The following is a 17,297-nucleotide window of genomic DNA, read 5'->3' on the forward strand; positions in this document are numbered from 1 at the left end:
CAGTGCTCACTGGTCCTACCAACCCAGTGGTTCTTTGGTCTTACAATGTGGAGACTTGGTACCTTTTTCTTTTTTAATTTGAAATTTGGTACTTTTTAATCTCTGCTCTGGCCTTATTCCAGAATAGGAAAAAAAAAAAAAATCCCACGATTTAGTGTTACAAATTACTTAAATCTACATTCAGTAACTTAGGTCAGTTCTCCAGAACAGATGGTGATGAATGTATGCAAGTGACTTTTTAAGGTGATAAATTAAGTAAGGGAGTGGGAATAGGACAGGGAAGGGAAGGAGGCACACAAGTAAATGGGTGATTCTGGTGAAGCGTAGAGGCTGACCTCAACCCAACTCCTCCAGAAAATTTTGGAGTGTAAGGTGCACCTATGTGAGGTAAAGGAGCTGGGCTTTCCTACAGGAATGCCAAGGGGCACTTCAGGCAGAAGATCCAGAGGTAGTGAATATTAGAAGTATAGTGAAAAGAGGAGGAGGGTGAAAAGGGATCTGAGAATCTGAGTGGATTACTATAGCTGGTCAATGTCAGACTTAAGTTGCACAGTGTTATGGAATAGGCTAGAAAGTAGTCATCTGTGCCAAGACTTCACTAATAATAACTGGTGCTATCTGTAACTAACAAAGAATCATGTATAGGTTAAACTGTTTGTAAACCGGTTAATGAAATGCTAAGGGAGGTATGAACAAGGTATTTTGGAAAAGAACGGCAAGACAAACTTTAAAGACCAAAGGAAGCCTGAAGGAAAGAATGGTTCTTTTCATTTGGATCTTTAATTTCTCTAAATAGGGTTTCTTTTTCTTTTTCTGGAAAGCCTGATTTAGATGTTCATTTTCTTCAAAGCTATTTCTGAAACATTCACAAAATCACAGGATCTCAAAAACAGTGTTTATTTTAATACATAAAATGTGCCACCTAGCACCAATGCCTACAGGTACCAGAATTCTATCCAGTTAGTATTACTCTTCACAACTGGTGTAACTGAAGTCCTTGATAGGTCAGTCTGTGAGATGATTATCATTGTAAGATAAAACAGAGAATACACAGAATCAAAACACTTGGTAAATATATATAGAGCCACATTTGTAGATACTTAAAAACACTTCTCTGTTTCATGTAAACACTGGTGATTTTAGCCATTTTCCTGGAAGATATATGCGACGAAAAGTGCAAGAGCCACGTAAGTGCACAAGCCTGAAACTGGACTTTTATTCTCGCTCCATTCGCAAATGATAAAGTTTGTAAAGATACTTTTTCCCCCTCCTGATTTCTTACTTTCATTCCTACCAACTCATTACAGTATAAATTACTATCTAACTCACACAGACATGTATGGTGGAGGAAAAGAATAAAACTTTGGCTAATAGTATACAAAACAGCATTTTCAGATTTTTAAGAACATTTCGATATTAATGCTATCGTAATAACAGCAATGAAGTGGAAGATACATACGATTAAAAACCAATGCATAATTACATTAAAATAAAAACTAACTTTTAGATTTGTTGATCTTGAAGACAACTAAACTTTACTAGTTGCAACTTAAACAGAATTACATAGTAATAGATGTCTCTCTTTAGAAACTGGATCAATTCACCTCCAGTTTCCTGACAATAATGCCAAGTCAACCATGCCACTTCACTGTTTACTTCTGGTAGACTTAAGGCAAAAACCTCAACACCTATCTTTCATTTGAGGAGTGACTGATACACAATTTTCTTTTAAGCAGAACTTGAAGCTGAGCTACAAGTAAACTAAGTTGGATTTCAGGCCCACTGGCAGACAGGCAGTCAGTAATCATTTTCAAATTGCAGGTAGCCCATGGTGGTTGTCAGTTATATATCGAATCTCTATGGACATGCTGGAAAAATCTGTGAACACAATCTTCCCATGCTGTATTCACATGCTCCGTTCATATATTTAGCTTACCCAGGTTGTTAGAGGCTTGGGTAAGATGACTAAAGATTTCACGATAGAGATGTCTGTAAGAAAAAAAAAAAAAATGAAAACTTTAAATATTGATTTCTTATGAAAAATTATTTATTGGGTACTTAATACTAAGTAATATGCCTAATGCAGCTCAAATGAATAACCATCCATAATTTTAAGAGATTTTTTTTTTTGCTGATACCCAAAACAAAGTAACCAAAGAAAAGTCAGATACACTGGACATCATCAAAATTAAAAAGCTTTGTGCTTCAAAGGACATACTATCAAGAAAAAGAAAAAAAAAAAAAAAGACAAACCACAGAACAGGAGAATGTATTTGAAAGTCATGTATCTGGTAAGGGTCTAGTATCCAGAATAAAGAACAGTTACAACTCAACAGTAAGAAGACAACTTTATTTAAAAACAGGGAAAGTATTTCTGTAAAGATACCCAAATGGCCAATAAATACATGTAAAGACATTCCGCATTAGTCATTCAGGAAATGAAAATAAAAACCACAATGAGGTATGAATTCACTCTTACTGAGATGGTTACAATCAAAAAGATGGACAATGACAAGCACTGGTGAAGAGGTGAAGGAATCACAACCCTCAGCTACCGCTGGTGGGAATATAAAACGGTACAGCAGCTTTGGAGTACAGTTTGGCAAATTCCCCATAAAGTTAAACATGGAGTTCCCATACAACCCAGCAATTCTATTCTAGGTATATACCCAAGAGATCTGGAAACAAAGTCACACAAAAATTCTTACACGAATATTCACAGCAGTATTCTTCATTATTGCCAAAAAGTGAAAAATGACTGAAGTGCCCAATCACTGACGAATGGATGGATAAGGTATAGTATCAAAGAAATATTAAAACTGTACTTTTCTTATAAAACTACAAAAAGGAGCCAGATACAGGAAGCCACACAGTGTGTGATTCCACTTCTGTGAAGCATTCAGAACAGGCAATCCACAGACAGAGGAAGAGACTGGTGGCTGCCAAGGGCCAGGGAGAGGCAGGGATAGGAAATGACTGCTAATGGGTATGGGGTTTCTTTCTGGGGTGGTAAAAAATGTTTAGAACTAAAGTGGTAATGCTTGTGCAACTCTGTGAATATATTAAAAACCACTGAACTGTACATTTTAATAGGGTGAATTTTATGAATTTTGTAAAAAGAAGTGATTCTTTGCCACCCCCCCCCCAAAAAGCCTTTACATTTAGGAGACACAAAATCTTTAAGCCTCAAAAAAAATTCTAGTTTTAAACTACACAACAGCTTGAACTAAAACCAGATTCCTTAAGGCATAAAATATTTTTAAAATTTATCCATCTCCAGCACTATGCCAAATTAAAGTTAGCAGATCTGAATTACTAATCCCACCACTTCCTTTTCCTTACAGTTCTAACACTTAGCCTTAATCCCCCAAATTACGAGCTATTTGCTTTTGACTAAAATTCACATAATCAGAAAACTTCATCACTGAGAATTCAATCAAAGCAAAGATAACAGAAACAAGTGGGACTAGCTAAATTTAGCATCCTTAATTCATAAACTAGATCATGTCTTGCCTTTTACGGGCCACATATATAAAAGGTGATAAAATGGATCAAATACAATTCTTTTCCTCTACACATGCAAACTCTAGGCATACAGAGTCAGCTTATATAAAGATGTAATTAATGTTAACAGGTAAAGGAAGGAACAGAAAAGGGGAAATATAAATAAATTCTATTTAACTGAGTGCATTTCTACTTACTGGACAGATCTACCTTGTTATACTTTAGTTTGGACTATTTGCCAAATGTGAATGGTTGGAGAAAGTTCACCAAAGTCAGAACTGACATTTTTAAAAAGAAATGTACAAATAGCTAAGATATTTGCCTGAGGTAATGCCCAATTACAAAGCTCTATTATTTACAGATGGAAAGGATCTTTATCAGAAAAGCCTGTTTTTGTTTTTGGTTTTTTAGAGGGAGAATCCAATGCCAGGTAGATTAAATGATCTGAACACTGAGAGTACCTGAGCCCAGGGAGTCATCAGAAGTGTTTCCCCACATCAAAATCAGTATCTGCATCACACATTAGCCCAGAGACAGTGCCCAGCTAATGAGACCTCCTCAGAGGATAAAGAGCTAGGAATGTATTTACCGATTTTTTCTTTCTGATGTATAAAATATGAATATCCTCGCTTCGATATTCTTCATCATGTTTCTCCAAAGGAATTTTTTCAAAGTCAAAGTCTAGCTGGAGGAGCTATAAATTTAAAAGAGATATACTGTAAATTCCGTAACATGAAGTTTCCTGTGGTGACAGAAGTCAGAATGACCGTTAACTTTGGAGGAGTCCCGACTAGAAAAGGGCACATGGGTGCATTCCGAGATCCTGAAAGTGTTCTCTATCTTGATGTAGTGGAGGTTGCCTGGGTGTATACACATGTAAAACTGAGTTGAGAACTTGATACATATGCAGTTTTATATGTGCTGGCACAAGTTAAACTGTTTAACAATATAGAATTTTCAATTATAGTCTCAAAAGTTAACATTCTTTACTTTCAAGAAAAACATGAAAATAAAAACAATTTTGGCACGTATGTGAGGCAGAGTCATGTATTTGCACTCTTATTTAAGCAAAGTAGTCCTTTCAGTGGATAAATTGCAGGGCTGTGGAGATGTACCCTCAAGAGGAGTCACTTGTAATGTGATGGATTTTTGCCCATCAAAAGGGTTTGGATGACCACTGGGGGAAGATGGGTAGAAGATACATGGGGCTCTATGTACGACTTTTGCAACTTCCTATAAATCTTTATTTCAAAATAAAAAGTGAAAAACAAAAACAAAAAACACCCCCAAAAGTAGATAGGACCCTTGGTTGAAAGCTTATAAAATGTAGAGAAAAATGTAGAGAAATGTAAATGTAAAAATAAAAATGTAGAGAAAAACACAGAGGTATAAACATAACACATATGTTTCTCTGATGTACTTTCCAAAAGTACTACATACATCATTAATACATTCCAAAAGCCAGCATCATGTTTAATAAAGAAGCATGGAAAACTTTCCCAGAAAAGACAAGGATGTCACCATTATTATTTTAGGTTGTTTTGTAGATACTAGATCGACTAATTAGAAAAGAAAAAGTAACAAAGGATTAGAAAAGATGCAAAAGGTTGGGGGAGAAGCTTAGTAGAATGGTGGGCAATGAAGGATACTCTTCTTGGATTCATACAAGTGGAATGTGTTCCCCACTCAAAATTACCTTAATATACTTGAACATACAGTCACATAAAGCCTTGCTGAAGTCATGTAAAGCACTACAAAAACAGATCTAGTACTTACCTCAAAATATTTTTTCTCGATTTCTGGATTTTTTCCCATTGTTCGTTGTTCATAACAACATATAATACAAGTCTCAAATCCACTAAGATCTTTTAGAGTTTTCAACAACGGCTCCAAAGACTGTTCAAAACAGAATATCACTTTTACGTATGATTTTTAAAAATTTTAATTTTTACTATAAAATGGGAATGGGGAAGTAGAGAGTAACTATAACTCCCCACCAATTTATCCATCTTTGAGTCAATCAACAAAGTACAAGTGGTTGAAGCTCTGTAACTAATGATTGGTAAACTCCTCTTCACTAATCAACCACTGTATTGATTTCAGTTTCCAAAAGACTCAAATGACTGTATTTTGGAGTTCCCATGAGAAAACAAATGAAATGACCTCATCCTTAAAAAATTAATTTTAATCTATTTTAAGTTGGGATTTACCCACAAAAGTGAGTCTGACCCTAACTTGAGTTTAAGTTAATTCAATGTTTGTTATTTTAAAAACGCAATGCCCACAAATTATACAAACTGCCATTTAAAAAAATACCATTCTGGGGGCACCTGAGTGGCTCAGTGGGTTAAAGCCTCTGCCTTCGGCTCAGGTCATGATCTCAGGGTCCTGGGATCCAGCCTCAAATCCCGCTCTCTGCTCAGCAAGGAGTCTGCTTCCCCTCTCTTGTCTCAGCCTGCCTCTCTGCCTACTTGACACTTTACTCACTGAATACTCACCTCTTCATAGTATATGCAGTCGGCCATCAGTATATAGTCTGGCGGAGAAGGAAAGTCTTCTATTTCTTCCCCCCTTAAAAATATCAACCAAAATATTTAACTGTTGCTTTAATAATTTAAAACACTGTTTTATAAACAAGTTCTGGAAAGTCCCCTTCGTATTAACTATGGTTTTAGTGAAACGCAATTTAAAGCAAAATAGAATCGTTATTTTAAAACAAGCTGAAAGGCCATACAAACCATTTCAGTACCTTGGCTTGAACAGAACCAGTGACAAGATGCTTGTTCATATTAATATTCATCTTCAGCAAGTCCTGCAATTCCTCAAGATCTGTGACCACAACATCAGCCCTATAAAATAAAGTAGATTGAAGTGTAGGCACAAGCGTGGTAAACCAGTAATCCGGATTTCACGAACAAAACAGCCCCCCGCCTCCTGCCAGCTCTTACCCGAGGGTAGCAGCCATAAGCCCTACGGCCCCAGTGCCGGAGCCCAGCTCCAGCACGGACCGCCGGCTCAGAGCGTGGGCCCCATCCCCGGAAAACCCAGGTGTTTCTAGGTACTTAGAAAGGACAATGGCAGCGTCCCAAACAACGCAGCCCACGCCGCCGGAGCCATACTGCTGCAGTCGTAACACCGTGCCATCTCGCTTTTCCAAAACTCGAACAAAGTTCCGCAGAGAGTCTTCTGCGGACTCTAGAGTAGCCGCCATCGCTGCCCGGCAACAAGCTGTGGCGCGTGCACTGACGTCACAGCCACATACACCGCCCCAAGGTCGGCCTGAAGAGGGCCCGGCGCCTCCTAGTGGCGAAGTTGACACCATTGCGCGTGCGCAAAAGTACAAAGCCGAGAGGGCAGCATTACCTGGGCGTGGTCGAGCACCAGGCCACCGGCTTCTCGGTGTTGGACAGGCTCACTCCTCTAAATTATAAGCCTGGCTTTACAAACGGGCAGTTTAATTCACTCTTCCAGACAAAACTAATATTGTCACCTCTAAACAAGGGAAAACTCAAGAGTGTTTTTATCTGGAGACCAATTTCACTTGGTAGTTACTGGCCTTATTAAATCCAGGCAGCTTCCAAGGTCCTACCAGGGAGGCTATAACCCTTTTATCAAGGGTTTCCTACCATGCTCCTAATTTATCTGAATGCATAGAAATGGTTGCTGTAAGCTTGCTGATTGCATTTTAACAGTTAAGACAAAGTTATCCTAATAAAATTTATATCACTTAAATTCCTTGGGATTATGTAGATTACACAAATGTTGAAAAAAATGTGGATGTATGTATTTACATTTGAAATCAACAATATCTCCACTTGTTTCTTATAATGAAAACACGGATTTAAAAGTCTTTTAAAAATTAAGACTGGGGTGATTTATTAATCTTGTTAAGAACTCTGATACAAAGCACAGTAAAAGGCCACAGACCAGTAAATAAACAACGTGGCTTCTGGCTACTTTACAACTGCTGCTACAGCACTATCAGCAAAACACGCTTTTTCATCACTTCGAACCCAGGAGTCCAAATGGCAAATAAAACTTTTACTCACTTCTCTGAATAAAAAGTTTAATAAAGCTTTAAGTATGTTTGTTTGCTGATTTCAATGTTACCAATCTAAAAAAAATTTTTTTTTAAAAATTTTAGTTAACATGAGATTTATAGAGAAAGTTGCTAGGTTTTGAGGGCAAGGCTGTTGGTTCCTATGCCATAAGAAAGTTTCCTCTGAATTTCTGAATTAGTAAAGTAGCAGATTGTAGTATAGGCCTTGAGTCACTTAAATTTACATAGGTTATTAGCATTATTTTTAAATATACATTATAAACAAAACTGTACATACATGGCATATTAATTAACTTTGTTTTCCAAAACAACAGGCAACTCATTAGCTAAAGACACCATAGTCTGCAAAAACAAAAGGCACATCTGAATGAGATACATGCCCTTTTTCCCTCTATGATTGGGTTAGGTAGTCTGTATACATTTTGACAAAATAATAAACACTTACAGTGCATTCTATTATTTTCATTCTATTTTCCATTTTTGTCTTCAGCAGCAAATTCTGGCATTTAAGACATGGCATTAAAGAGTTTAAGAACAGTGGGTGTTTTTCACAATTCTCCTAAATGTAAAAACTAGAAGTAAAAACTAGAAGATGGTCAAAGAGTTTTAAAAATCAGTAATACCATACACCCCCTATATTTGTGTAAATTCATTGCCTTAAAAAGGCATCTATTACCCAAATTTGAAAAATTCCACAAATGCACTATCCCCTTTCAGTGCAATCAATGTCACTTTAAACCATTATTTTAGCAGTCTACAGTGCAAATATAAATTCTTTATACTGGCCTTTTGGCAGCACTGAGGATCCAAGACAAGGCAATGCTACTGATCACCTGAGGATAATGATAAAGGACTTTTGTATTTTTATTTTCCCAATTTTTAAAAGCTTATTTGATCAGTAGCATTTTTGTAAGAGCATTATTTGTAAAAAGTACTAAAATACTATGACTTTTTTGAATAAATTAAAAAAAAAACCCTTTACAAATACCATTCCAGTGTCAATGACTACATATGGCTAAGGTCATTGAGGAGTTTCCGCATTTTCTAGCAAAGGCAGTCTGTATGACGGAGGGTGCGAAAGCTCCCGTTTATAAGTCTTTGGTGGCAGTTTTGGTAGGTGAGGGCTTGAATTCTGCCTTGGTGGAACAGGGGGAGCTTGAGGATGAGCAAGGTTGTTGTGACTAGAACTCAGCACGTAGCATCGACGTGGTACTCTCGGAGAGGGTGTGCTGGGAGGAGTATTTGGCGAATTTGGACAGGTACTAACGTCTCTGAACCAGTCTGGATCTCTGTGAAGATGTCCTAGTGGAGGTGGCTGAAGATTAAATGGACAGTTTATGAAGTGTTCTGGAGGCCGAAGGGGAACTGGTGGAGGGGTATCAGGAAGAGGATCTCTTGGCGGCGGTGGAGGTGGACTATGCAGAGGTCCATCAAATGTACCAGTAGGAGCAGGAACTCTGGGTTTTACCTTTGGAGGAGGAGGCTGTCTTGGTGGAATAGCAGGGGGGTCATCATCAGATTTCGTATTTCCCTCAAAAAAAAAAAAAAAATTAAATCACACCTCCATTCTCCTGAAAAATCTGTTAAGCTTTAAAAACTGAAAAGTTCTTGTTTAGTTAAATCCAAGAACTCAAAATAGGTTAATCTGATTTAATGATCAGATTCATGAGTAAAATACTCCCCGTTTAATTTGGTGCCTAGTTTAATATTTTCATATATAAGATATTTTAATTGAAATCTTAGAACATAAAGCTTCAGGTTATCTTTCAAAACCTTCAGGTTACCTTTCAAAAATTTACACATTTTAACTATAATAGGCAAGCGAGTGAAAGGAATACATAGCTTTGTACACATTAAAGGACACGATGTCAAGGGAACTCGATGTCCAGCTTCTGTTTCTGGCCATCTACTTCTACTTTTCCCAGTGAGGCTTACTGTGGTGGTTCTCAAAGTGTGATCCAGGGACCAGCAGCATCAGTACTAGTAGGGAACTTGTTTTAAAAAATGCAGATTCCTGGGTCCCACCCTAGAGAATGGGAAACTCCACAATCTGGTTTTAACAAGCCTCCCAGGTGATTCTGATGCCGCCTAAAGTTTGCAAAGTACTGGTTTAAAGTTTGAAGAATGCTTTGAATACTAAAGTTTTTCCCTTTTCTATCAGAAAGGAAACATACTTGAGTATCTGTGAATCTGCCCAGCCACTTTTTAGAAAAAAATATTAATGAGAAATAAGCAGTTAAAGTATTTTTCAAGTAAAAAAAACAAAGTGTTTAAAAATCATAAAGGGTAGCCAAATTATACTTGACAGACTTTTTATAAGAACAAGAATTATTTTGAAGATTCACAACTTGAAATAAGTTGAATAAGTTAAGGCAAACCTAAGTCCTGTTGACTACCTTGGCATTTGAAGCATCATGATCAAACTTTTTTCGAGGAGGAAGAGGAGGAGGAATCAGGGGCTCTTCACTTAGTTTGTGTAAACTACCACATGAACTGAAGAAAGACTCTGGGGGTAAAAAAGATTAGTTTAACCACAATTCACAGTGCAAATCATAAGACTTTATTTCAATCTGTTACCACGTCTGCAACAGCAAATGTCAGACTGTACTGTAGTTAACTGTTGGTTTACCTATACTCTCCATGAACTGTAAGCTTTTTGAGGGCAATGTGTATTTATTTTTGTATCCCTAAGGACTAGCACAGTGGTACTGCCTGGCAGTTGGCAGATATAGCTCCATGAAAACATGCAATTTAAATAAGATTCATAATGAGATTCTGTTTCCTGAAAAGCCTTTTTAAATCTAAAACACACAAAACAAACAAATTTATATAAACTGTAGTGACTTCCAGAGAAAGATCATACATAATCACAGACCTTGTGGTTTTTCTTTTTTTAAAGATTTATTTGTCAGAGAGAGAGATAGCAAGCAGAGGCAGAGGGAGAAGCAGGCTCCCTGCCAATCAAGAAGCTCGCTGTGGGACTTGATCCCAGGATTCTGGGATCATAACCTGAGCCGAAGGCAGCCGCTTAACCAACTGAGCCACCCAGGCTATAACCTATACTTACGGACCAATTCTACTTGTTGACCAACACTTGTAATAAAAGCAGTGACCGTGTCTTGTTTCTCATTATATTAAGACTGGGTTCACAGAAACTAGTTGGGAAAGTTGATGAGTTTAATTTTACACACACGGAGTATGAACTCCTTATGTGATATCCAAGTAAAGATGTCAATCTTACTACTCCATGTAAAAAACTGCTGTCCTGATCTTGTGCCTCTGCAGTCACCTCATAGGTCCTGTCAGCTCAAGTATGCCGATGGGGTGTTAGTGGATGGTGTGTGGGTCTAGACTGAGCACTATCTGCTGTAGATATATTCCTTTTGCCTGACCAGCATCTTTTGCCCTTTCGGAGCAAACTACTCTTGGTGACAGTGATTCTATCCCATGTGGCTTAATCCCAACTCCAGTCAGACAAATAACAAGTGCTGGTGAGGATGTGAAGAAAAGGGAACCCTCATATACTGTTGTTGGGAATGTAAATTGGTGCACCCACTGTGGAAAACAATATGGAGTTTCCTCAAAAAATCAAAAAATAGGAATACCATATGATTTTGTAATTCCACTACTATATACCCAAAGAAAACTAAAACACTGACTCAAAAAAGATGTATGCACCCCTATTGTCACTGCAGCATTATTTACAATAGCCGAGATATGTAAGCAACCCAAGTGTTCACCAACAGATGAAGGACTAAAGAAGATATTGTCATCTGCAACTATATGGATGGACCTAAAGGGTATTAGGCTAGATAGTGAAAGACAGATATCATATGATTTTACTTATATGTTAATTCTGAACAACAAAACAAAACAAAAAGAAACAGACTCATAAATACAGAGAACAAACTGGTGGCTGCCAGAGTGGAGGAGGATAAGGGGATGGATGGGTGAAATAGGTGAAGGGGATTAAGAGGCACAAACTTCTAGTTATAAAGTAAGTCAGAGAAATAAAAGGTACAGCATAGGGAGTATAGTTGATAATATTGTAATAATATATGTGACAGAGTGACTACACTTTGGTGAACATTGAGTAATGGAGAGCACTGTCAAATCACTGTGTTGTACATCTAAAACTAATATAACATTGTATGTCAACTGTACTTCAGTAAAAATACTTTTTAAAAAAATTTATTTTTTTAAAAGTAAGCTCTATGCCCAACGTGGGGCTTGAACTCATGACCCTAAGATCAAGAGTCACGTGCTCTACTCACCGAGCCAGCCAGGCACCATAATAATAAATACGTTTTAAAAAGTAAAAAAGAAAAAAAAAAAAAAAAAAAAAAGAAGTGGGCATAAGACTCACTTCTCACCTTCTTAACATGATCAGATTTTTGTCTACTTTTCTTTCATGCATGCAGCCCTTGCTTTTGCTTAGGGGAAAGCTGACCTTATCCCATAGCTCCAAGGATGGGGCCAGATTAGACCAGGTCAATCTCTGTAATCCATTCCTTCAGTCAGAGTGATGGATGTAGCTGTAGGCATGTGACCTAGTTCAGACCAGTAGAATGTGAAAGATCTGCTAGGGGCTACTGAAAAGAAAGTTCCTTGCCCTTCTGGAAAGACACTCTGCCAGTCTGTTCTATACCTTTCTCTTTCCTTTTTACCTAACTGAACAAAAAAAGCACACAACCATTATTGTTCCTGCCACCACTCTTATGACATTGAGGGAAAACAGCCTTAGGTAACACTGATAATTTGAACAAAACACTTAAGAGTCGAAAAGAAACCTGGTCTTGATAACATCACTGAGCCACTGATTTCAACAAGTCTTAAAGCAGCCTTCCTCTAGACTTCCGATTATGTGAGTCAGAATGCTTTTTTGTTGTTTAAGTCAGAGTTAGGTGAGTCTTCTCTTCCTTACAGAAATACACACTCATGGAAGCAGAAATATCTGAATGATGGTGGAAAAACTGTGAGACTTTTTGGAATACAGGTCCGACCTACAGTCGACCACTTAACCACTATGTTCTATTTCTCCATAGTAGGCACTCAATAACCCTTGATGAAATGTGAACTTAATTTTATTTTCTATCAAGAGCACCTCCCTATAAGATCAGTTTTTGTGAGCATTTTAAATAGCTTCAATGTTCCAAACTAATGAATGTAGAAAAAATTACCAAGTGTCTTCTGTAATGTTAGTCAGCTATGTAAGTGACTTTCAATTTTTTGACATCCATCCATCCATTTTTCCAAAAAATACTTATTGCATAACTGCTATAGTGTCAGGTGCTATTCTAGACAGTAGAGCAATGTAGTCGTGAACAACAACAGACAAAAATTCATGTCCTTATGGAGCTTATAGTCTAGGTTAGGGAGAGAGAATGCATATGATAATTAAGTAAAAGTATTAGGGCTATAAATTAGAAGAAGAAATACTAGGTAGGGAAGGTGGATACAGAGAGAGAGGAGGAGAGCAATTTTAAATAGGATGGCTAGGAAGACCTCACTCAGGTAATACTAGGCAAAAACCTAAATGAGGCAAGGGAGCCTGCAATGAGGCCAAATAGGTGAAGAGCATCCTAAGCAGAAGGAATGCCAAAGCGGAAGTCTTGATGTGGAAATGTGTCTGTTGTGTGCAGGAGGCAGAGAAGCTAGAACAGAGTGAGTGATGGGAGAATAACAGGTAATGAAGTCTGACATACCAGAAGAGGCTAAAATGCATAGAACCTTCTGGGCCCATTAAAATAACTTTGGTGGGGCACCTGGGTGGCTCAGTGGGTTAAAGCCTCTGCCTTTGGCGCAGATCATGATCGCAAGGTCCTGGGATCAAGCCCCGCATCACATCGGGCTCTCTGCTCAGTGGGGAGCATGCTTCCCCCTCTCTCTCTGCCTGCCTCTCTGCCTACTTGTGATCTCTCTCTCTGTCAAATAAATAAATAAATAATCTTTAAAAAATAAAAAAACAACTTTGGTTTTTACTTTGAGATAGCCACTGGAGAGCTTCAAGCACTGGTGAGAAAGGTCTAACTTACATTCTTCTTCTTCTTTTTTTTTTTTTGGTCTTTCTTTTTTTTTTTATAAGTATCAATTCTTTATCATGATCATCTATTCTTTTTTTTTTTTTAAGATTTTACTTATTTATTTGACAGACAGAGATCACAAGTAGGCAGAGAGGCAGACAGAGAGAGAAGAGAAAGCAGGCTCCCTGCTGAGCAGAAAGCCCGATGTGGGGCTCGATCCCAGGAACCTGCGATCATGACCCAAGCTAAAGGCAGAGGCTTTTAACCTACTGAGCCACCCAGGCGCCCCTAACCTACTTTCTAAAAGGTCCTGGCTGCTATCCTGAAAACAGACTATGGGGAAGACGAGAAGTTAGACTGCTACTAAAATAAACCAGGTAAGAGATATGGTGGCTTGGACCAAGGTGACAGCAGTAGAGATGGTGAGAAATAGATTCTGGATATATTTTGAGGGTAAAGAAGATTTAGTGATGAATCACATTTGGGGTATAAGAAAAAGAGAGAAGTAAAAGATAACTCTTTAATTTTTAGCCTAAGCAACTGAATGCAGTTTAGAACTGGGATGAGGAAGTAGTGGGAAGAACAAGTTTGGAGGGGATGAAACAAGTGCAGTTTTGGAGAAGTTAGGTTTGAGATTCCTGTTCAGTATCTAAATGGAGATGTCGAATAGGCCACTGAGCATATGGGTCAAAAGGTGAAGAGAGAGGTCCCAAGTAGAGAAAAAAGTTGGGAAATTATCATTATACAAATGATATAAGACTCGATGGGCCAACCAAGTGAGTGAGAAGAGGTCCAGGGACTGAATCTTGCAGACTTCCAATCTTTATAGGTTGGGAATATGAAGAAAAATAAGCAAGAGAGACTAGGGAGCTGAAAGTATAGTTAGAAAAACCAAGAGTGGGATGAATGACATGATCTTCATGTATGTGACTTCTTCCCCGTATTGGTCTTTTATATAAATAAAGGCAGAGGCTTGGTCTTTTTTTGTTTGCCACTGAATCTATAGTACCTACCAGGGTAGCTGGTACAAAGTAAATATTCAATTTCCTATTGAATAAGACCAAAGGATGTGAGCATTTTTACGGTTTGACATGTTGGTTTACAGATTCTTTCCAAAAGGGGTCATACTAATGTACCAACTTACAAGGGATAAGTAATGTATGAGAGTAACTTTTAACATAGGCTTGCTCATACTTTGATGTAAATGGTGTATTCATGTCCATTGTTAATGGAGTCTTGTTCTTTCTCCCACTGTATGTGAGCACTTTTCATACATACTATGTTCTTTCTTTCAGGATTTGTTTTAGAAGAGTCAGAATTTTATGCAATTATTCTCAACATTTTCCATTAAATTTCAAGATGGAATTTTCCTTATGATATGGAAAATGTATTTAACTGCCATCCAAAATAATGTCTAGAACTCCTGGTTCTAAAATTGCTTGGTGTTATGGGTTGAACTGTGTCTCTCCGAAAGATAAGCTGAAGTGCTAACCCCAGTACCTGTCAAGGTGACTTTACTTAGAAAGAAAGACTTTATTTAGAAAAAGTCTTTACAGATATGTAGTCAAGTGAGGACGAAAATGGGCCCTAATCCAGTATAATAGAGGTCTTTAGAAGGAAAGAAGAAGGGACAAAGAAACATGCAGAAGGAAGATGGTCATCAGACAACAGAGGTAGAGACTGAGATGATGCATCCATAAACCAAAGGTCAAAGATTGTCAGCAAAGGCCAGAAGCTAGAAGAAGCAAAGATACAAGTTGCAGAAGGAGAAAGGCCCTGCCAACACCTTGTTTTGGGGACTTACAGCCTCCAGAATTGTGCTTTTCTAAGCCACTCAGTCTGGGGTACTTTGTTAGAGCAGCACTAGAAAAAACTAATACATATAGTAAAAACATTTCCACTACAGAACAACAAGGAAAATAAGAAACAAACTTCAGTGAAGCCAGGAAACACTGAACCCTGAAGCTTCAATACAAGAAGGTGAACTACAAAGTATATAAAGGAGACAAATGGAGAAGATGAAACCCAAATGTCTGCAGTTAGTGATACTGAAAAACAGTTCTTAACGTGCCCCCACAGAATGAAAGGAGTGATCAGGAGTTAAAAGCACTTGGTATAATGGAAGATGTGGGCATGAAAACAGAAGACTTGATTAAATCTACATAAGAAGTAATTAAAACCCTGTGGGTGGGAGGTTGGAGGTTTTATTTTCTGGTGAATCTAAACATCCGACTGGGGCCACTAAACTGTGCTGAAAACACAGATTTTCATACTAAATGTTCACACCACCCAGGCAGAAGATTCAAACAACTTTCTTTGGAAAAGTTAACAGTCCTAGAAAAGAGGCCTCATAGATTCTGATGTTTGGGGATTTCCTAAGTAAAAACTTCTCATTATTCTATTACTCTAGGGTGAAACCTACATGCTGACAAGCTCTGCCCATGGATACAGCATTTCTTATCAGTTTATACTGCCTCACTCTAAAATATGGGAAGCTAAGGATACAAGACAAGAAAGGAAAAATTCTGATATGAAAGACAAGAGACAAAACTAAGAGATACAACTCAGAAAGGAAATAAAACCAGAAACAAATTTTTTCAAAACCACTATTATATCCTATGGGAGATAAGACAGTGAACCCATGAAACCAGAATAATAGGATGGTATAAAAATGGTATGAACAGAAGAAACTAGAAAGAATTTTTGGAAATTCAAAATCATGATAAAAAAAAAAAGAATTAGAAGATGAAGTGAGGAAATCTTGCAGAAAACAGAACAAGAAAATAAAGAAAACTGGAGGCTCAAACTAGGATATACGATATAGAAAAGGAACTCAAAAGGCAAGTCAGAGAATATGTTTGGGAGGAAATTATTAATAAAACAATATAAGGAACATTTTCTAGAAATCAACGACATGAATCTCTAAATTTAAAGGGCTAAATAAGGGCGCCTGGGTGGTCCAGTTGGTTAAGCGACTGCCTTTGGCTCAGATCATGATCCTGGAATCCCTGGATCAAGTCCCACACTGTGCTCCCTACTCAGCAGGGAGTCTGCTTCTCCCGCTGAACTCTCTCCTCTCATGCTCTCTCTTTCTCAAATAAGTAAATAAAATCTTTAAAGGGCTAAATAAGTAGATAGAAAAGTGAAAGGAAAAAGATGACATACTAAAGCAGATCATTGCAAATGTATAGATCATCAGTAATAAAGAGAAGATTCTGAAACTTTCTTGAATATACTATGGCAGAGACTTCTAACTGTCCCCCAGTATACCTACCCTTTTCTTCCTTTTAGTAGTAGGATTCATGTATTTTAGCAAGACAAAAGGTTGCCTAGCTACAGATAACATCTCTCAGCCTCCCTTGTAGCTGAAGTTTTGACCAATGGAATGAGAGCAGGAATAATGTGAGCAAGTCCCAGATCATGTTTTTTCTTTTTTTTTTTAAGATTTTAATTTATTTGAGAGAAAGAGAGAGAGAGAGAGAGAGAGAGCACAAGCAGGAGGAGGGTCAGAGGGAGAGGGAGAAGCAACCTCCCCCCTGAGCAGGAGGCCTGACTTGGGGCTCAACCCCAGACCGAAATCATGATCTGAGTAGAAGGCAGATGCCCACCCAGCTGAACCACCAAGGTGCCCCGCAGATCATGTTTTTCTAATAAAACCCATTGACCTTCACCTTCCTGCTGGCTGAAAAATGGTAACAAGTGAAGTAGAT

At 37.9% G+C, this 17,297-nt stretch overlaps 2 protein-coding genes across 4 annotated transcripts in view; both read right to left on the reverse strand.

The window, feature by feature from the left end:
* Positions 1–840: 840 nt before the first annotated feature.
* VCPKMT (valosin containing protein lysine methyltransferase) lies at positions 841–6,813 on the reverse strand. Its single transcript, XM_046007123.1, has 6 exons — positions 6,453–6,813; positions 6,243–6,353; positions 6,003–6,075; positions 5,281–5,400; positions 4,094–4,198; positions 841–1,989 (listed from the first exon to the last, which is right to left on the reverse strand). The coding sequence occupies exons 1-6, from the start codon at positions 6,713–6,715 to the stop codon at positions 1,975–1,977; spliced, it is 687 nt and encodes a 228-aa protein (XP_045863079.1). The 5' UTR covers positions 6,716–6,813; the 3' UTR covers positions 841–1,974.
* A 339-nt stretch (positions 6,814–7,152) lies between these two features.
* The window catches only part of SOS2 (SOS Ras/Rho guanine nucleotide exchange factor 2), a 76,190-nt gene continuing 66,045 nt past the window's right edge, over positions 7,153–17,297 (reverse strand). For 2 of the 3 annotated variants that reach the window (XM_046009044.1, XM_046009046.1), the window contains 2 exons: positions 9,961–10,070; positions 7,154–9,095 (listed from right to left, as the gene is read on the reverse strand). In XM_046009044.1, coding sequence (XP_045865000.1) covers positions 8,586–9,095; positions 9,961–10,070 — 620 coding nt within the window. In that variant the 3' untranslated portion in view covers positions 7,154–8,585. Of the gene's footprint in view, positions 9,096–9,960; positions 10,071–17,297 lie in introns of all 3 variants that reach the window. The other variant, XM_046009045.1, reaches the window with a different exon arrangement.

The sequence above is a fragment of the Meles meles genome, chromosome 6 (genome assembly GCF_922984935.1).
Source record: "Meles meles chromosome 6, mMelMel3.1 paternal haplotype, whole genome shotgun sequence".
Taxonomy (NCBI): Eukaryota; Metazoa; Chordata; class Mammalia; order Carnivora; family Mustelidae; genus Meles; species Meles meles.